General features: G+C 43.2%; 1 protein-coding gene across 1 annotated transcript in view; it reads right to left on the reverse strand.

The window, feature by feature from the left end:
* Window positions 1-19,728, reverse strand: part of ZNF366 (zinc finger protein 366) — a 116,037-nt gene that overhangs the window by 26,715 nt on the left and 69,594 nt on the right. The window contains exons 2-3 of the mRNA XM_020998463.2: window positions 17,266-18,609; window positions 8,214-8,405 (exon numbers count right to left, since the gene is read on the reverse strand). Of these exons, the coding sequence (XP_020854122.1) occupies window positions 8,214-8,405; window positions 17,266-18,594 (1,521 nt within the window). The 5' untranslated portion in view covers window positions 18,595-18,609. The remainder of the gene's footprint in view (window positions 1-8,213; window positions 8,406-17,265; window positions 18,610-19,728) is intronic.

The raw sequence follows: 19,728 nt of genomic DNA on the forward strand, positions 1-19,728 counted from the left end.
TTGACTATCTATAGCAGCCTAGGGGAAATGGTTCAGTAGGGGAAAGTATATCATAATAATAACGCTGTTTTAAGTTTTACCAAAAAACAAACGACTTTACACATACAGATTAAATTCTAAGGACAGTTTAAGGTAGGTAATGCAAAAATTATTTTTTGCTTTTATATTCCCAGGGCCTAGCATTGCATTAGGGAAAAGAGCAGTTGCTTAATAAATGCTTGTTGAATTGAATCCCCAGTTTACTAATAAAAAAATTGAGAATCGTTTGGAGTTAAGAGACTTGCCCAAAGTCATACATCTATTATTAGCAGCAGAGTCAGAATTTCTAACACCCAATCTCAGTAACCACCAGTTAAAATGAGGCTGAATTATGCTCTCCAAAAGACTTTCAGACCACTGGGAACATGAATGCCGGTGAGAGCAGATTCAAAAATTACTGCTTCCCCCTGCCCCCAAGCCCTAGTACGCACAAAACCCATTCCTCCTAATCCCACCTCAGATATAGCCACTTATCAGGTATGAGGAATGTTCTCTAAAGATGAGTATTAGTTTCACTTGTTCAGTCATTTCAGTTGTGTCTGATTCTTTGTGACCCCATTTGGGGTTTTCTTGGCAAAGACGCTGGAGCGGTTGGCCATTTCCTTCTCTAGCTCATTTTACAGATGAGGAAACTGAGGCAAACAGGGTTAGGTGACTTGCCCAGGGTCACAAAGCCAGTAAGTGTCTGAGGCTGAATTTGAACTCAGGTCTTCCTGACTCCAGGCCCAGCACTTTATCCACTGATCCATCTAGCTGCCCACAATAAGCCATACTTTTACAATGCAGATTGGTGATGATGCTAATGATATGGCATCTACTAGTAAGGTATTAACAGAGAGAAAATTTTCCATCTTCAAAAAGAGTATTTCAATCCTCCAAGAAAAGTATCCCTGGAAAACAAATTAAAGATTGCCATTGTCCTCTTCCTTTTCTCCGCATTCACCTCCTCCTCTTCCTTTTCCTGACAGTGATTATACCTGAGGACTCCTTGAATGCAGCCTCATCAATCCTAGTCACTGTTCCTTCTGGTTGTGTCTTGTTTTGAAATGGAGAGCACAACCATGCAGCACAGTCAGGAAGATGGGGTTTCATGGCATAAGGAAATCAAACTTCTATCCAAGTTAATTGGCAACATTTAATGATAAGTATAATCACTGTGCTGCTTCATAATGAGAACCTGATAAAAGATTCACCACTTCTCTGATTTCCCCACTATGCCCCAGAAAGTTCATTACTGGGAAAATATTATCATCCTGCAAGACCCCATTAGTCTTGGTACCCCACGTCATGACTGCCCTCTGTCCCTGACTGGCTGTGGGGCCATGAGCTACAAGCCCTCCTTTTGAGGAAGGGGCACAGCCCAATCATCTCCCCATGTCTCAGCTGGCTACCCTACTTTGAGATTTCTTTGATTTCTTGACATGTGCCTGTGTTGGGGCCCTCTTCTGCTCTGTCTTCCCCCATTTTCTACTCCTAGATTATAAGCTCCTTGAGGACAGGGACAATTTTTTTCTTCATATTTTTATTACAAGCACTTAGCACACTGCTTGGCACATAGTAGGGGCTTAATTAACATCTCTTGACTGACTAGATCCCTAAATCATTCTGCTTATACTGGGAATAATCATATCCCAATACTAACTGTGAGTGGTCTGCAAGTCTTCCTTTCAGAGAAGGAAAGAGGAAACATAGTACAGTAGAAAGAGCTCTTTAGAACCTGACCCTACATCTTATTACCTGCAAATCACTTCACCTCTCTGGGTCTCAATTTTCTCATTGTCAAATGATGGAGTAGGACTAGGTACCCTCTTAAGTCCATTCCATAAGAACTGTCATACTCACTAATGCACGTATGACTGGTCCTAGGGATGAGACAAATCCTTCTTTTGACACTTGCCAGTAGTATAGACAACTCATTTAATCTCTCAGGTGTCTCATCTGCTAAGCTCGGGTAATAATACTTATATTTTATGGGGCAGCTAGGTGGCACAGTGGATAGAGTACAGGACATGGAGTCAGGAAGACTCATCTTCCTGAGTTTAAATCTGGCCTCAGACACTTTACTGGCTATGTAATCCTGGGCAAGTCACTTAAGCCTGTTTGCCTCAGTTTCCTCATCTGTAAAATGAGCTGGAGAAGGAAATGGCAAAGCACTCCAGTATCTTTGCCAAGAAAATCCCAAATGGGGAACAGGGAGTTGGACATAATTGAAAAATGGCTGAACAACTTATACTTCATAAGGTCAATCTGAGACTCAAATGGAGTAACCTATATAAAGTACTCTGTAAACTTTGGAGTGCTATATTATTATTGTTATGTTCATTTTAACCAAAACCTGGCTCTCCCCTGAATGGATCGCACTAATGTCAACCCTTTCCACTGGAGCCTACTCCTCTTTCTACCTCAAAGGAGCAGAGACAGACGTCCTTCTTGCTCCCAGTTGCCACTTTCAGGCCACTCCTTGAATACTACCCTTCAGAGACCTTTCATGCTTTGAGGTTCACACACTAAACACACATGCACACCAGCGGCACAGGGGAAAGACTGCTGGATATGAAGACAGAGAGCCGGGGCTCCAATCCCACCAATGCTGACTTTTAAGCAAGTCACCTCTCCTCTACGGAAGTTGCTCATCTATAAAGAGGGCCTCTCAAGGTCCCTTCTATCTTGAAATCCTATAGTCTTATGACCATTGTCCTGATCCCCCTGCCAATTATCTTGCCAGTATCTACCAACTGGTAGCTCCCTCACCCATCATTCCCAAGGATGTTAGTCCATCTTCTACCATCACTCTCTGATGTTTATTTTTTTAAATTAATTTACTTTTAGTTTTAAACATTCACTTCCATAAGATTTGAAGTTTTAAATTTTCTCCCTCTCCCTCTCTTCCCCCTCCCCAAGGGGGTATGCAATTTGATATAGGCTCAATTTATACATTCCTATTAAATCTATTTTCACATTAGTCATGTTGAAAAGAAAAATTAGAACCAATAGGAGGAACCACGAGAAAGAAGAAATAAAAAAACAACAAAAGAAAAGGAGACCACGTTACGGTACAGCGACCCCCAATGGCCTCTACGATAAGTCTGTCTACAAACCCTTCAGCTTGACATTTAGAGCTTTTTACAAGTTGACTCTGGCATTCCTTTCCCCTCATGCTCTATGTTCTAGTCAAACTGGCCCATTTGCTATTCTCCAGACTTGGCCTTCCATGATGGCTGTCTTCCATGATGGAGATGTACTCTCTTCTCATCTACACCTCTTGGAACCCTGAGCTCCCTTCGGTGCTCAGCTTAGTTGCGTCTTCCCATGGAATCAGGAACCTGGGCCAACGAGATTTCTAGGTCTGCTATTTTGTTGTAGTGTCAGTGTGTGAAGGGCTCTGGGTCACTTAGCCATGACAGCCCTGGAGGACGCTGGGAAACCTCTTGCCTTTCAGCAGAACAATGAAAAACGTGTTGCATTTACTCATGTAATTTTTGATAACCCTATTATCTGTTAATGTTGTCTTTTGCTGAATAGTCTGGAAGCTTCCAGGGTTTTCTAGGCCTTAGCAGTTCACCTTTATGAATGTCCCATTAATTTTATAAATAGTTCTATAGATGCACTGATCTATACTTTATCCTCTCTTTCCTGCTGCTTCCATCCTTTGATTTTTTTCCCCAAGAGAATGATGATGCATTTTGAGAGATTCTTGCTGTTCAATCCCTCTTGTAGTTTCTTTGATGAGTCTTCAATATGGTCATGTATGTCAACAAGAGAAATATTCCTTGGGCTGGACTTAGTAGAGTGCTAATGGTCACTTCTTCCATGCTCCTCCCTGAGCCTTTTCCTCTTCCCCTTAGATGCTAGTACTCCATCCCTCCTCAAATTTGCTTATTTATATATTGATATGTTGTACCCTCCGGGAGAATAGAGGCTCCTTGAAGAATGGAAATGTTTTTGCCTCTATATCCCTTGGCTAGCACATTTTTATGCACATAGTACAGACTTAATAATGCTTGTTGTATCATCTGGAATCTCTTTTCTTCTGCCACTTCTCACCTTTATATCCTCAGCTCTGCCTAACCCCAACCATCTGATTTCTCTGCCCCTCTACCAAGTCAGCAGAACACTGATAGATGAAATCTTGAAACTCAGCTGAATTCACTTACTTCAAATTTCTGTTACCCAACCTCAGCTGGGAACTCACAACTCCTTAATAATATCTCTCCTCTAAACTTATTGACTCACTTTCCATTTCTCAGAAGAGTTTGTTTCAAGACTTTCCCTTCTCTCTACTCCACCCACTCATTACCCCAGGCCTCTAGTTACTTAGGTTAGTACTTCCCTGAGGACACCCAATGGGAGCACCCACAACCCTTCCCTTCATTATTTCCTTAGAACTCAGCATCATCACCTAATTAGGAATTTCTACTCATTAATGCTAATCCCTCTATTTGCGTTATTGATCCTAATCCCTCCTACTTAAAAAAAATGAAAAAGAACTTATGAAGCATTTACTATGTGCCAAAGACTGGCTAAATAGGAGAAATAAATAGAAAAAGTGAAAAATTCTTGCTTTCCAGTGGCTCACACTCTAAATGGGGGAGATAGCCCACAGAAGTGTTCAGCTGTAGAGTAGATAGCATGACACAGAGTAAATGGGGAAAAAAACAGCAGTCTTCAGGGTGCATTACCTCCTCCAAAACCTTGCTGCTTACAGTCATTCTCCCTTTACCAATTACTTGCCATCTGCCTACAACATACTTAGATGTCCCCAATCCATAAAAGCTTTCATTTGGCCGCAGTTAATTATCATTCCATTTTCCCCTTCTCTGTCAGTGCCCCTACTTCCTTACTTCTCATTCCTCAGGGGGCCATCTCCAGTCATCCTGATCTGTATCTGGCCACTGGGCCCAGATGGCTCTGGAGGAGAAAGTGAGGCTGCTGACTTTGCACAGCCCTGCCTCACTTAAATCCAAGCCATGGCATCATCTTCCTGATGTCATGGGCCTCATGAGTGAATGAATGAAGGACAAACAACATCTCACTCCTCAACACCATGCAAGCTGGTATCTGCCCTTATCATTCTAGCAAAATCTTTTTTTCTCAAAATCACCAATAAGAACTCCTAATGACTAAAGCTAGGTAGCACAGTGGATAGAATGCAGGGTGTGGAGTCAGGAAGACTCATCTTCCTCAGTTCAAATCTGGCCTCAAGTCTCTTACTAGTTGTGTGATATGGCATGTCACTTTATTCTATTGCCTCAGTTTCCTCATCTGCAAAATGAGCTGGAGAAGGAAATGGCAAACCACTCCAGTATCTGTCCCAAGAAAACCCCAAAGGGGATCATGAAGAGTCAGACTGAAAAATGACTGAACAACCACAATGACTGAATAAAACAGCTCCTTTCCCTTTTCATCATCCCTGACATCTCTGCAGCTTTTGACACAATTAACCACTCCTTCCTATTCAATACTCTGTTCTCCATTTACTTCAAAGATCTCTAACAATTTTGTCTTCTGTGCCAATTTGTCATCCTCTCCCTGACTCTTTAATGAGGGTATTCCTGAAGGTTCTGTCCTTGAAATTCTTCTCTTCTCTCTTTAGATGCTCTCCCTTGGCAATCTCATTCATTTTCAAGGCCTCAGCTACCGTATCTAGGAAGAAGACTTCCAAATTTGTACTGACAGACTGGACTTCCCCCTCTAACCTCTAGATCTACCCACCTATTTAGACATCAAACTAAACGTGTCCAAAAGAGAGCTTAATTACCCCTCCCCCCAAAAAAACCACACACATACACACAACCTCCCCAAAATTCTTCCTTCTGACTCTACTATCTGTTGTCATCTCCCAGATCTACAACTTGGGGTCATTTTGTCTCTTCCCTCTCCCATCAAGGCCTGTTTACAACATCTCCTCCTGCATCTAGCCCTACCCCATTCTTATCACTGTCACCACACTATGGGCTCCGCTATGATCAGGTGCCTTTCCAAACTTGTCAAATATTATTCCATTCTTTACAATCTACACCAAAGGCATCAAACTTCTCACCTAAAACTCCGTAGTATGGCCAGAACCAGATTAAAATATAACTGGGAAATGTTTAACAAAATAAATAAAAATATAATGTAATGTTAATATGAAGTTTTCAGAGTCAATGTGTGACCCACAAGGATCTGTTTCTGTTTGAGCTTCAGACCATTGGTCCACATTCTAGCCAAGGTAGACTTCTCTCTGCCCTTTGAATACACATGCTCTTTCCCTCCTCTGGACCTATGCTTTTGCTGTTCCCTAGGCCAAGAATCCCCTCCCTGCCTTCTGTCTTTTGAATTCCTACCCACCCTTTAAAGCCCAATCACTTCATGAAACCTTCCCCAATCCCTGTCTCTCACAACCCGCCCCTTCAGACCTTATATAGCACTCAAGTCTTATAGCTTTCTATTAAACTTACCATGTTAGGTGGGGTTTAACAGTTATCTGAGCCTTCCCGCTTCACTATACTGTAAATTCCAAGAGGGCAGGCACCAGGCCTTATCTAACCTTTCAGCATACCCTTGCTCTGCCCATCAAAAGCTTAATAAACAAACGCTTGTTGAATACATGAATACAAGTTGTATCACTCTGCCCCCACCTCCCTTGCATAGCTCCTGAGACTAAAGTTCCAAATAGATATGAATTTGTGGTAAACAAGCAAACGCCCTGAGGATATTGTGGGGTGGTAGTGGTGGGTCTCAGTCACATAACTAGTTTAGAAAAGCAAAGTGAAGAAACTAATTCATAATGAGGTGTCCTCCCGGATGAAGATTAGTGTGGATATGGGGGAGGGACAGTGGAAGGTAATTAGGAGCAGGTGCTGCCATGCTGGGAGGCAGGGCTAAGTAGGGTGGGGAGGTACAAGACTGAACGGTTAGAGGGCACTAAGCATCAGTGGTGGGGTCAATACAGCTGTCATGTAACACCCCGCCCCCATTCAGTGGAACAAGAGAGGGGCAACCCAGTTTTTCTAATCCCTAACCAGAGTTTTCCATTCCCCTCCTTTCATCCTTCTCAGGCCCACATTTTGATAATAACCTTCTCCTTTCCCCTCAGAGCCAGTGCTTAATCCTTAAGAAGCTCAATGACCCTTTCCTCTAGCTCACATGTCACTGTGATCTAGTTCTGTGTTGAAACAAGAATAAATATTATTATTATAGCTAACATTTTCAATGCTTTGTATTAATTTCCTCATATTAGAAATGTATGTACATAGCACACAATCATGTTATATATGTTTATATCTAGCACATGGTTACATGCTATATATGTGTGTGTACATATATAAACTTAAGGAGTTTACATTCTATATTATATATATTTATGTGTTTGTATCTAGCATATGATTATATGCTATATGTATGTGTACATATATAAACTTAAGAAGTTTACATTCTATATATTATATATTTATGTGTTTATATCTAGCATATGATTACATGCTATATATGTGTATGTACATATAAACTTAAGGAGTTTACATTCTGTCATGACAGGCAATTTATTATATACATGCAACCATCTGAGAGAGAAAGAAGCAGAGAGAGACAAAATTCCTCAAGGAAAGGCACGCTTCATTTTCGGCCTTTCTATCTCCAGCACAGTGCCTGAACGTAGAGGTAGTAGGCACTTAACACTTGCCGATTAATCAGTTTGTGGTTTACAGCACCCCTTTCTCACAAGAATCCTCTGAAGCGTTGCTCCCAATGACCAGAGGAGGAAATTGTGTCTCAGAGTGACTGAGTGACTTGCCCAGACTCACCTGGACCAGAGGCTCAGGACTACCTTGCATTTATCACACAGGCAAGGTTGCCCAGGGCTGCTGTAGCTTACATACTCACACCTGAAGGGGAACTACGGTCCCAGCCCTGCTACTGATTTTGTATGTGATTTTGAGGGACATTTAAATGCCTCTGGTCTTTCCATTTCCACATCTGTACCATGAGAAAATGGCTGGACGCAGAGACCTCTACGTTCCCTCCCAGGTCTCCAACGCTATACACAATTCCTGAATTCTTCTTCTTGCACCCCAAGCCTAGGTTAGATATCTATTTGCTTACAGGAGTTAGTTTCTTGACCCTTTTGCTTCCACCCACAGATGGAGCTGCGCTCAGCCTCCACACCCCCTGTGCCTTCCCCAGGAGCTGCTAACCTTGCATTTAAAAGGCTTGACATCGGAGTGCACAATCATATGGGCCTTGAGTGTCTGCTTCTGCACGAAGCTCTTGAAGCACAGGTGACACTGGTAGGCTCTGATGTTGGTGTGGATCAGCACGTGCCTCTTCATGTTGGCCAGCAGGGTGAACTCCCGCCCACAGATGCCACATTTGTGCTCCTTCACGCCCTAGGAGGAGGCAGGGGGCAGGAAACAGAGTGGTTAACAGTGCCGCTTGTTCCTGGACTCAGTAAATACATTAGATTTTTGATGATTAATGCTGGGCTCCAAACGCTATGGATGGCATTTTCCTCATCCCCCTCTTCTCTTTTCCTTAAAGGTCAGCCTGCTAAAGGAGCAGCTGATTGTCATCTATCTTCTTCAGGGAAATCACAGTGAGAAAGACTATCAGGAAAAGAAAACACATCAATTTTGTTGCTGTTGTTCAGACCACAGTCTGACATCACTGGGATAAAAAAAAATGTTGTTAATTAGCTTTGGTAAGCCTGCTCTTCTCAGAAGAGTTTGTTGGGACGGGATCTATAAAAGTTCACCAACATGAAAAAAATGCATAAATGGGATGATCTCATGCCACAGGGGGACCAGCATTCTCCTGAGCTCTCGGACAGAATGTGCAGCTTCCAGAGTTATCAATACTCACACCTACCTTAACTCTTCACAAACATTCACTGCCCATTGTGTGCTAACATTGTGCCAACTCACTGTGACCCCATGTGGGGTTTTCTTGGCAAAGATATTGGAATGGCTTGCGATTTCCTTCTCCAGTTCATTTGACAGATGTGGAAACTGAGGCAAATAGGGTTAAGTGTTTTGCCCAGGGTCACACAGAAAGTGTCTGAGGTCAGATTTGAACTCAAAAATGAATCTTCCTGACTTTAGGCTTTGGTGCCTTATCTACTCTGTACCACCTAGCTGGCAATTCCTCGGCAGAGGTGGGGAACCTGTAGCCATTCCAATCCAAACTTGCTCTGTGAAGTTTCGATTCAGTCAAAGGGCTGCACTTGAGAGCCTAGAGGGCCACAGGTTCCCCACCCTTGCCCTAGGATTTATCTACTAAGCAGCCCAAGGCAAGAGCTGCTAACTGTACCTGTTGGAGGGAGTTCCTATCCAGGCAGTCCCCCACATTAATGAAATCCTGGTTCCTTCACATACTATTAGATATACCTGATTATAAACCCCCTGAGGGTGGCCAATAGTACCTAATTCATCTTTATAGACCCCCTCAGTGACCAGCCAAGTGCTTTGCAAACAACTTAGTAGGTATTTGTCCTCTTCCCTTCTCTCTTAAGGTTTGACTACTTCATCTTCTTCATTATAAGGTACCCTACTAAAAGCAGAAATATCTGCTTTGGGGAATTTAAGTTTGGACCCCTTTTTATAAAGCTTTGCTATGAGCTGGACCTAGAACAGTCTGCAAATGTTTCTTGAATGAATAAACCATCAACTTGGCTTTTGAACTCACAGCCCTCAGTCACTACAGACAATGTGGGACGTGATTGCTGAGCCCCCCAAAAGACAGGCTGCCGATTTCCAAAAAAGAGTTGGCAAGGAGAGGGATCACCCTCTGGGATTATAAAACAGTATGGAAGGAGTTGTTCTTGTTTCATTGTTTTTTGAGAAGTGCTTGAATGCTTAAGTAATGATGCTCTCAACTGAGAACATTTCCTGGGATTCATAACTGGGGTTGGGCCATTAGCTAACCCCAGCTAGTCATCATTTTCAAGAAAAGGCCTTTTTAGAGAGACCTTGACCCATTATAAATCTTGGGAGTTGAAACTGGGAGGAAAAGAGCTTTTAAAAAACAAAAAACAAACAAATTCCAAATGTTTGTACACTCTTTGTAACCTCTTTGAAGGCAAGGACTTTTTTTTTCATTTTTCTCTTTGTAGCATAGTGCCTGGCACATAGTAGCTGCTTAATAAAAGCTTATTAATTGGTTAATTGACTAGTAGCTTGTAGGTCCAGCCCTGTAGTAAAAAATCCTCATGTTGTAACAATATATTGGTTCTCTGTGATAACCTACTTAAGTAGGACATGAGTGACAGCTTTAAATTCCAAACTCATTTCTGCCATTTACTTTCTATGGGGCCTGGTAGAAAGTATGGAACCAGGCAGCTGAGTGGGGAATGGATGCAGCACAAGACTTGGAGTGAAGATCGTGTCTTGGATGTTCCCTAGCTGTGGGACCCTGGGCAAACTACTTACTCTCTCTCTCCCTCAGCTTCCTCATACATAAAATGGAGATAGTGATAGCACCTACATCATGGGATTGATATGGAGGCCAAATGAGTTAACACATGCACTTATTTGCAAATCTTAAAGTCTTATGTCAATGCTTGCTGCTGCTATTACTATTATTACTACCTATGACTGCATTTCCTCCTTAGAATGGCTATGATAAGAAAGTACCACTTCTCAGGATGACTAAGAGAAATAATTAGTCAAAACAATTAGGGGGGTGGACAGATATATATTAAAACCAAATAAGAAGCCAGCTCATCTGTAAAAAATGCTGATAGGACTTGGAGCTGCAAGAAAGAAGAAATTCAACCTTTTCCATTTTGTTAATAAAAATAACTTTTTAGTGAGTAATAAATCTAATTTAGAAAAAAGAAGCCTTTTTATTGAGTATTCAGATAATGAGTTTTTAAATCACAAAACAAATTTAAGTACATTTCTGTTTTACGGGGGGGAGGGGGGAGGTACTGGTGCCAGCTGGTACTGGAGCTGATTATTAAATTTTCATTGTGAGCATTTAACACCTCAGAAATCAGCAAACACTACAAATTGGTGCTTTATTTAATGTTTTCTTGATTACCTAGGCTTAAGAAAATGAAGAAGAAAATGTTAATAATGCAGATTAAACTTAAAAGTCTGTCTAGGGTATAGATAGATAGACAGATATAGAAATATCTACATATGCATTTTGTTATTGTTCAGTCATTTTCAGTCTCACTCTTTGGAATCTCATTTGGGTTTTTTGTTTGTTTGGTTTTTTGGTGAGGCAATGGGGTTAAGTGACTTGCCCAGGGTCATACAGTTAGTAAAAGCGTCTGAAGCCACATTTGAACTCAGGAAGATGAGTCTTCTTGACTGTAGGACCAGTGCTCTATCCACTGTGCCACCTATCTATATATATTTCTTCTCCACATACATTAACAATTTCTTCTTCTCTCTCAGCTAGTTGTTAATCATTTACCAGCACACTTCTGTTTTTAAATCACTGAAAGCATTCTAAAGTGTTTTGTTTCAAAATTTTCATTTTTTTTAAAACTCCAATTTATAAAGAAGTAAAAGCTGAAAGGGACCTTAAAGATCATGTGGCCAATTCCCTTATTTTGCAGATGGAAAAAAAACCAAACCAACAACCTTTTTTAGGATTTTCTCTGTAGTTGCATCCTAAAATTACACCTCACGTTTACATAATCCTGTAAGTTTGCAAAGCATTTTACACCTGAGATTACATATGAACCCCACAATAACACTGCAGAGTAGGCGTTATTATTATTCTCATTTTATAGATAGGAAAACTGAGGCTCAGAGAGGTAGTTGTAAGTGACCTGCCCAGGGTCAACCACCTGGTGTCTGAAGCGAGATTTAAAGCCAGATCTTCCCACATTTGCTGAGAATGGCACAATAGAAAGAGAATTGCAAGTTGGAGTCCAAAAACCCTTGGTTCTCAAACCAGGCTCGGCTTATTTTTGACCTTCCTGGCTTTGTTCCCTCATCTGTAAAATGAGAAGGCTGGGCTAGATTTGTAGCCACCAAGTCTTCTAGCTCTAAATCCTATGATAATCTGAGCTGCCCCTTTTGTAAATAGGGTCGTTTCTACCTAAGGAACTTAACATGTGTTGAATATTAAGGCTTGATCAGAAACTGAGTCCAGGGCTCTTTCTAGCAAGGCAGAATGAGCTACTATGAACAGTGTCATACATAAGTCCCAGGCAGGCCACCGTGAGCCCTAGTGACCCACTAGATCATTCTGGCACCAGGAAGGACAATATGCCTATTTTAGAGATATATATTGCTGGGGTGGGGTGTTTAGAATTAAAAAATTAATTTGTTTCTGAAATGAAAATCACATGTGAACCTTCCTACTCCATTCTACACAATTCTGAAATAAGCCCTACGAAATAAAGGAGATGCTGTGTGCACTGTAGGCCCAGAATGATTGTTGGAGTTGGAAGCCTTCAGAGACTGCCAGGGGCCAGAGAGCAATCTTGGGGCACCTGAGGCAGGTGCACAGAAAAGTAATTGTTATTCCATTTTAAATTTTTGTTCATTTAAATGCATTTTGATTCCTAAATCGAATGAAATTTTACTATGGGACCATCTGTTCCATCTGTCTTTTCATTCCCCTCTTCCCCTGCTCCCAGATTATCTTGAACCCTTTTTTAAAAGAATGTTAGAAATTCCCCATCAACTCCTTTCCATGCAGTATCAGGTCTCCTGAAATGAGCTATGCTGTCTCTCAGTCTTAATTTAGGTCCTTTGTCTCAAGTTCCTGGGTTTGGCAAGACCCTGTCTCCCTGGATGACATCCACAGGTGCCTTTTGTTAATACAGGGCAGAAACAGTTTATGCAAAACTCACAAAGCCGCTACTCCTAGAGGACCCAGAAAGGGAGCTAGGTTTGGTGCAGGCCTTTCAAATGCAACCCATTCTAGCAGGACAGAAATTTTATCTTAGTCAGGCATGGGCCTCCTTTGACCCTTTAGTATTAAAGGATGTTCTTGAAACTCGGTCTTAGGAGACAAGCCTGCCATCAAAAAAAGCCAGCTGAGGTCAAAGGGATGGGAGGAAGCTAGGCTCCCTTCCCCAGAGCTCAAAACAGACCAACGGCCACCTCAATTCAGGTTAGGTTTTAGGTCATCCACTCGGTTTAGTTCAACCCAAACAGATTCAGAGTTTTGAGCCAAACTCAACCATGGAGGCAATCATTTTAGTGCCTGGGTTTGCTGTAGCTATGGGCTGAGTCTGAGGGCAAAAAAGACAAAACCAATCCAAGAGACTGAGAAAAAAGGTTCTCAAACATTCTACATACTGAGGTGACCTGGGAGTTGAATTCCTATTCAGCGAAGCACTGAGCTGGGACAATGCAGACTTCTCCTCCTGTAAGCCTCCTGCAGAAGTGGGTAGGGGGAGGCAATCTACTTCACTCCAGAGAGAAGTGAGAGCTTATGTGGGGGGACTGGCAACAAGGAATTACCAAGAGCAAGGCTCTTGCTTGGTGCTCTTGCCCTTTCCACCAGAAAACAGCCAGCCAGGGAAGTGGATCAGGACCAGAGGGCTTCAGCCCAGGAGGCTAGGAGTCAGGGGACGTGGGTTCTCATCCCAGATTGGCCACTTTGCCAGCTCTGTGACCTCAGGCATGTTATTTACCTCTCTGGGACTTTCTTTCCTCATCTGTAAAATGGATGGGTTGCACTAATTGAAGTGAAAGGTCAATTCTAGCTCTGAAGAGCATCTTCTATTATAGCGCCTACCTCAGTAGGCCTCAATTTCCTCATCTATAAATGAACACAAGAAGGTCGGGAGGTGGAGGCCGGTAGATGGATAGCTGGAGCTTGGGAGTTCTGAGCTGCAGGAGCTATCTGTTTGTCTATACTAAGTTTACAACTGATATATTTAGTCCTCAACAGGAGGGGGCAGTTGGCTGCCTGAGGAGGGCAGGACAGCCTAGCTCTGAAATGGAGTAGATCCAAGCTCTCGCTTTGATCTGTGGTGGGTTCTGGCCCAAGAGGGGCTGCTTCATTTCCAGTCTGAGCAAGATGGGGAGAACCAGTCTCAAAAATAAATGAAAGAACGAATGAATGTGGAGTTTATGTGAACCAGATGGCTTCTGAGGTTCTAGTAAGCTCTATATCTGTGATCCTATACCTTTTCTAACTTTTATGTACAGGTGATATTTACAGAAAGGACTATGTCATAGGTAAGGAAGAAACAGGGAAGTTGGAATGATACAGTGGATAGAGCTCAGGGCCTAAATTCAGGAAGACCTGAATTCAAATTTGACCTCAGAAACTTACTAGCTGTGTGACCCTGGGCAAGTCACTTAACCTTGTTTACCTCAGTTTCCTCCCTGTAAAATGAGCTGGAGAAGGAAAGGCAAACCACTCCAGTTTCTTTGACAAGAAAACCCCAAATAGGGTCACAAAAAAACAGACACAACTGAACAACAACAAAGGAAGAAAGAGAGATCGGTGGTCAGTGCCCTTATTTCAAGCTCCCAAAATCTAAAATAAAAAAAAAAATCTGTACTTGGCTACTAGGCCAAGGTTGGACTAGTCTTCGTACAATGTTGAAGCATGTCGCCCACCTCTTGAGAGGGGCAGCAGTCCAGGTGCAGAAAAAAAAAAAACTCAGATTTTTTTGGACCTGGACAAAAAAGGAATTTGTTTTATATATCTATGTGTATTTTTGTTTTACTTGTTAAAAATAAAATGAAGTGGGGGACTTCTGCTTCTGGAAGCCAAGATGGCAGAGTAAAAAGGTAGTCACTCTCACCCTCCCCTATCAACCTTTGAAAACCCAGAAAATATCACCCCAGAAAAACAAAACAAAACCCTGGAACAGCTGAACTAGAAGAAAGATGGGGAACAGCAGTGCAGCAGCCCAGCAAACAGGTCTCCCAGTGCCTCAGCAAAAATAAGGGAAGCAGCACTACAAAGGGCCCCAGGCAGATAAGCACCCTGCAGCATTCATCTGAAAAGAGCTGAAGAAAGCAACCTAGAGTCTTCCTAAAGTCCGAGCCTTGCTGATTCCAGCTTCAACACCAGGTAAGCTGTCAGAACCTCCAACTGTCAACCAGGAAGAGATCCTGCAGCCCAAGTGGTAGAGCAGGCAAACACCAACACCTGGACCTCTGAGTGCCTCAGTGGGGGGGAAGAGATGGGGCCCACTGGTGGAAACCAGCTCAGAAAACCACCAGGTACCTCAGCACTCTACCACAAAGGAATCTCCCAGTGCATTAGCAGAAATGAGGGAGACAGCACTGCAAGGGGCCCCAGGCAGACAAACACCCTGCAGATCCCACCTAAAAGGAGCTGAAGAAATCTAAAGGAAAGGAAAAGCAGGCAACCTAGAATTGCCTGAAAGTTCCAGCCTTGCTGATTCCAGCCCAACACCAGGTAAGCTGCCAAAACCCTACAGCCTCCAACTGCCAACATAAGAGGCCCCATCACACAAAGCCAGTGACCAAGACCTAGGTTCCCAGCACAAGAAGCTTGGGTCAGTGCCCTCTGTTCCCAGAAGGAGAGCTCAATCTCTTTAAAGGACAGGGAATAAAGAAACCATGAATAAAAAGAAATGTACGATAGATTCATATTATGAGAAGAGTGGAGATCAAGACAGAAATTCTGAAGAGGACAACATTGTCAACAAACCCACTTCTGCAACATCAAAAGGGAATATGAACTGGTCTGAAGCCCAAAAAGCCTTCTTAGAAGAGCTCAAGAAGGATTTTAAAAGTCTAATGAGAGAGGTAGAAGAGTCCTTTAAAAATACAATTGGCCAATTGAAGAAGGAAGTACAAAAACAGAAGAAAACAATCTGTTAAAAACTAGAATTGGACAAATGGAAACTAATGACTCTATGAGACAGCAAGAATCAGTCAAACAAACAAAAAAATGAAAAAGCAGATGAAAACATAGAATACCTCATTGGTAAAACAACCAACCTGGAAAATCGATTCAGGAGAGACAATTTAAAAATTACTGGACTACCTAAAAATCATGATGAAAAAAAGAGCCTGGACAGTATCTTTCAGGAAATCATAAAGGAAAACTGCCCGGAAGTCCTAGAACCAGAAGGTAAAATAACCATAGAAAGAATATGCTCACCACCTCAAAGAGATCCCAAATTGACAATGCCAAGGAATATAATAGCAAAATTCCAAAATTACCAGATGAAAGAGAAGGTGCTGCAAGCAGCCAGAAAGAAACAATTTAAATATCATGGAACCACAGTCAGGATTATACAGGACCTTGCAGCTTCTACATTAAAAGACTGCAGGGTGTAAAACATGATATTCAGTAAGGCAAAGGAGCTTGGATTGTAGCCAAGGATCAACTACCCTGCAAAAATGAGCATGATTTTTCAAGGGAGGAAATGGATATTCAGTGAAATAGGGGACTTCCAAGCCTTCCTGATAAAAAGACCAGAGCTCAACAAAAAATTTGATCTTCAAGTACAAGATTCAAGACAGACATGAAAAGGTGGATGGGACAGAAAGATACAAAATGTTGTTCATAAGGGCGGACTGTTTACATCCCTACAAGGGAAGATGACACTTGCAACTCTTGAGAACTGTATTTTATTACACCATGTTAAAGGAGTATGCATAAAGGGGGGTGGATATTAGTTGACTTTGATGTAATGATAAAAAAAAATCTAATCAAGTGGGTTAAATGGATCCAAAAGAAGGAGGCAGACAAGGGTAAATTACATTACAGGAAAAGACACAAAATCCTATTACAGCAGAGGTAAAGAAGGGAGGGGGGTGATCTTACTCTGATCAGATTTGGCTCAAGAAGGGAATAACATAATAAGTTAGGTATAGAAATCTAACTTGCCATATAGGCAGTAGGAAGGAAAAGGGGGAAAAAAGGGAGGGAGGAAGAGAAGAGAGGGAAGAAGCAGTAAGGCTAAAGGGGAAGAAAAGGGAAAGGGAGGGAGGAACTGAGAGAGGCGGTGGTCAAAAGCAAAACAGTGGTGAGAATTTGTACTTACAATTTCACTAGTATGAAAATATGTTTAATAGGAATGTAAATGTATAACATATATCATATTGTGTGCCGTCTTGGGGAGGGTGGTGGGGAGGAGGGGGGAGAAAAATTTTAAACTCAAAAGCATATGGAAGTGATTGTTGATAAATCAAAATAAACTAATAAATTTTTTCAAAAATTTAAAAAAATAAGATGAAGTGGAAGAGAAAACAAATTTTTGTTCATTGAAAAAAAAAACTTTTTGGGGGAGGCCTTTTTTTTTCTTCACCCAAGCCTTCCCTAGCTCCCAGCTGTTCCGCTTACCTTATGGGTGAGGGAATGCTGCTTGAGGTGATGGGGCTGCACAAACTCCATGCCACACTCAGAGCAGATGTAGGGCCGGATGTCCTGGTGTTTCATCATGTGGTTCTGGAGCTGGCTGGGGTACTGGAAGGTCTTGTCACACTCGGTGCAGTTGTACTGGATGGGGCCCCGGTGAGTGGTGAGGTGCCTCTTCAGCTGGGCCAGTGTGGGAAATTCCAGGCCACATTCCACACAGATATTCTCCCTACCGCTCTCGTGCTTGGACTCGTGGGCCTTGAGCTCACTGGGGTAGGCAAAGCCCCGGCCACAGATCCTGCAATTGTAAGGCTTCACGTCACTGTGCTGCATCATGTGCCTCTTCAGGTGGCTGGTCTGCGTGAAGGCCTTGTGGCAGACCTGGCACTTGTGGGGCCGGGTGCCCTGGTGGGTCAGCATGTGGGTATGCAGGTGGCTGAGCTGCTTGAAGAGCTTCCCGCAGCGGGTGCACGCGTGGGGCTTGATCCCGCTGTGGCCCAGGATGTGAGTGACTAGGTTGTACTTGGAGGTATAGGACTTCTCACACATGGGGCACTGCCAGCGCTTCTGCTCTCCGCCCACGTCCACGTAGTAGCTGTCATCGATCTGGATATTGACGTCCACCCGCTCCACCTTCTGCTTGCTCTCCTCACTGTCCTGCCTCTCGGTTTTCTGGGACACTGGTGGCTGGGTTGGACGTTTGGGCTGGAAGGAATGCCGGCTGTAGGGGAAGCTGGGGGGAGGCATGAAGAAAGGGAACACCAGGCCCGGGTGGACTTTGGGGTAGTAGGGGTAAGGTGTAGGTAGGAATGGTGGGGGAGGAGGGTGGGACCACATGGCACTGGGTTTGATGGGCTCTTGCTTGATGGGTTTGGCCCCCAAGTGTTCTAGGGTGCGGTAGAACTGGAAGCCAATGTTACAGAGGTCAATCATCTGGGCATCGTACTTGGGGGGTGGGGGCTGCTGGAAGAGCAAAGGGAGGCCAGGAGAGCCGTGGCTTTTGTCCTTATCAGGTTGGTGGGAAGTTGTGGCATCAGCCGGAGGGTGGTTATAGGGCATTTTGGTGGGCATGCTCTTCCGCTTCCGAGACCCACCCCCTTCTAAGATTCCTGGAAATCCATCTAGGTCTCCTGAAGGAGGTTCGTACCGAAACTGGGCAAAGGGTCCCCTGAACTCTTCTGTAAAGGGTGGTCTCTGGTGAGATTTCATCCTTGGGGCTCCCAACTGCAGGCAGTGGGGGAAAGGTGGAGCTCTCTTCATGCCCATGCTGAAACACACATCTTCATCTTTGGTCATCCGTGACTCGTTCTGCATTGTTGGTGGCTTCCTCTAAAAAGAAAGAAAAGTTAGTTGAAAACTCTTCACCTTCAGGTCTCGGGTGGATGAGCTCAGTACTGATTTATAGAAAGTAATACTTGCTTCCCATTGAGCTTAATGTCTTCTTCCCAGAGCCATTTATGATACCACTTAACTTTCCCCATGCAAACAAGGTCAGTAGAGTTACAGAGCACTGAAGTTACACCCTGGTATCTGAATTCTAAATCACCTTCAAGTCCAGTCTGTTCGGAGTTCTTTAAATCAAATCTTCAGATATTTATTAAGCATCTACTACGCTAACTGTGCATCTTTGGTGTATACACCTATATCACAGCATTTTGGGGTAAATCATATTAACAAGCCCCAAGCTGAAGTCAGGTTTAGCTCATTCCTATAGCACTTTAAGGTTTGCAGAGCACTTTCCTTGCTATACCACTGGGGGACATGTTTACCACTGGCAAACAGGGTTAAGTGACTTGCTCAGGGTCACACAGTTAGGAAGTGTCTGAGGCCAGATTTGAACTCGGGTCTTCCTGATTCCAGGCTCAGCGCTCTATCCATCATGCCACCTAGCTATCCAGGGACCTCAGTTTACTCATTTGTAAAATATGGAGATTGGGCTAACTGGCCCCTAAGATCCCTTCCGGTGCTAAATCTATGATTTAAAAATGTAGAAACTGAGGCTGTAAGAGGTTGAGTGAATTGCCTATGGTCAAACAAGTAGGGAACATTGGAAGACTAGATCTGACCCCAGATTTCCTGACCCCCAGTTTAGTGCTTTCTCCACCATGCCCTGCTCTCCGAAACAAAATGTACAACTTAGGAAATTTCTCTAGGTATGACTTGCTCTCTCCCTATGCCCGATTTCAGCTGTCCCTGTGACGGGAGGCAGAATGCAACCCACCTGGGCTAGAGTCCTATCTCTTGGACAGTTCTGCACCAGGCATCCCCTCCCCAACCACCCCTGCCCTCTATCCAAAACACGGACTTCCATTTTCCTCAATGAAGAAGGCTGTGAGTCCCAGTAAACACACTGAATATATATGGGAGGTGGGGTGTCTCTCAGAGATCTCAGCCAAGAACATGGAAATGTTTCTTCTTCCAAACATCCTGAGTCTCTTCCTCACCCTA

This window comes from Phascolarctos cinereus, unplaced genomic scaffold (genome assembly GCF_003287225.1).
Source record: "Phascolarctos cinereus isolate Bilbo 61053 unplaced genomic scaffold, phaCin_HiC Scaffold_4;HRSCAF=312, whole genome shotgun sequence".
NCBI lineage: Eukaryota > Metazoa > Chordata > Mammalia > Diprotodontia > Phascolarctidae > Phascolarctos > Phascolarctos cinereus.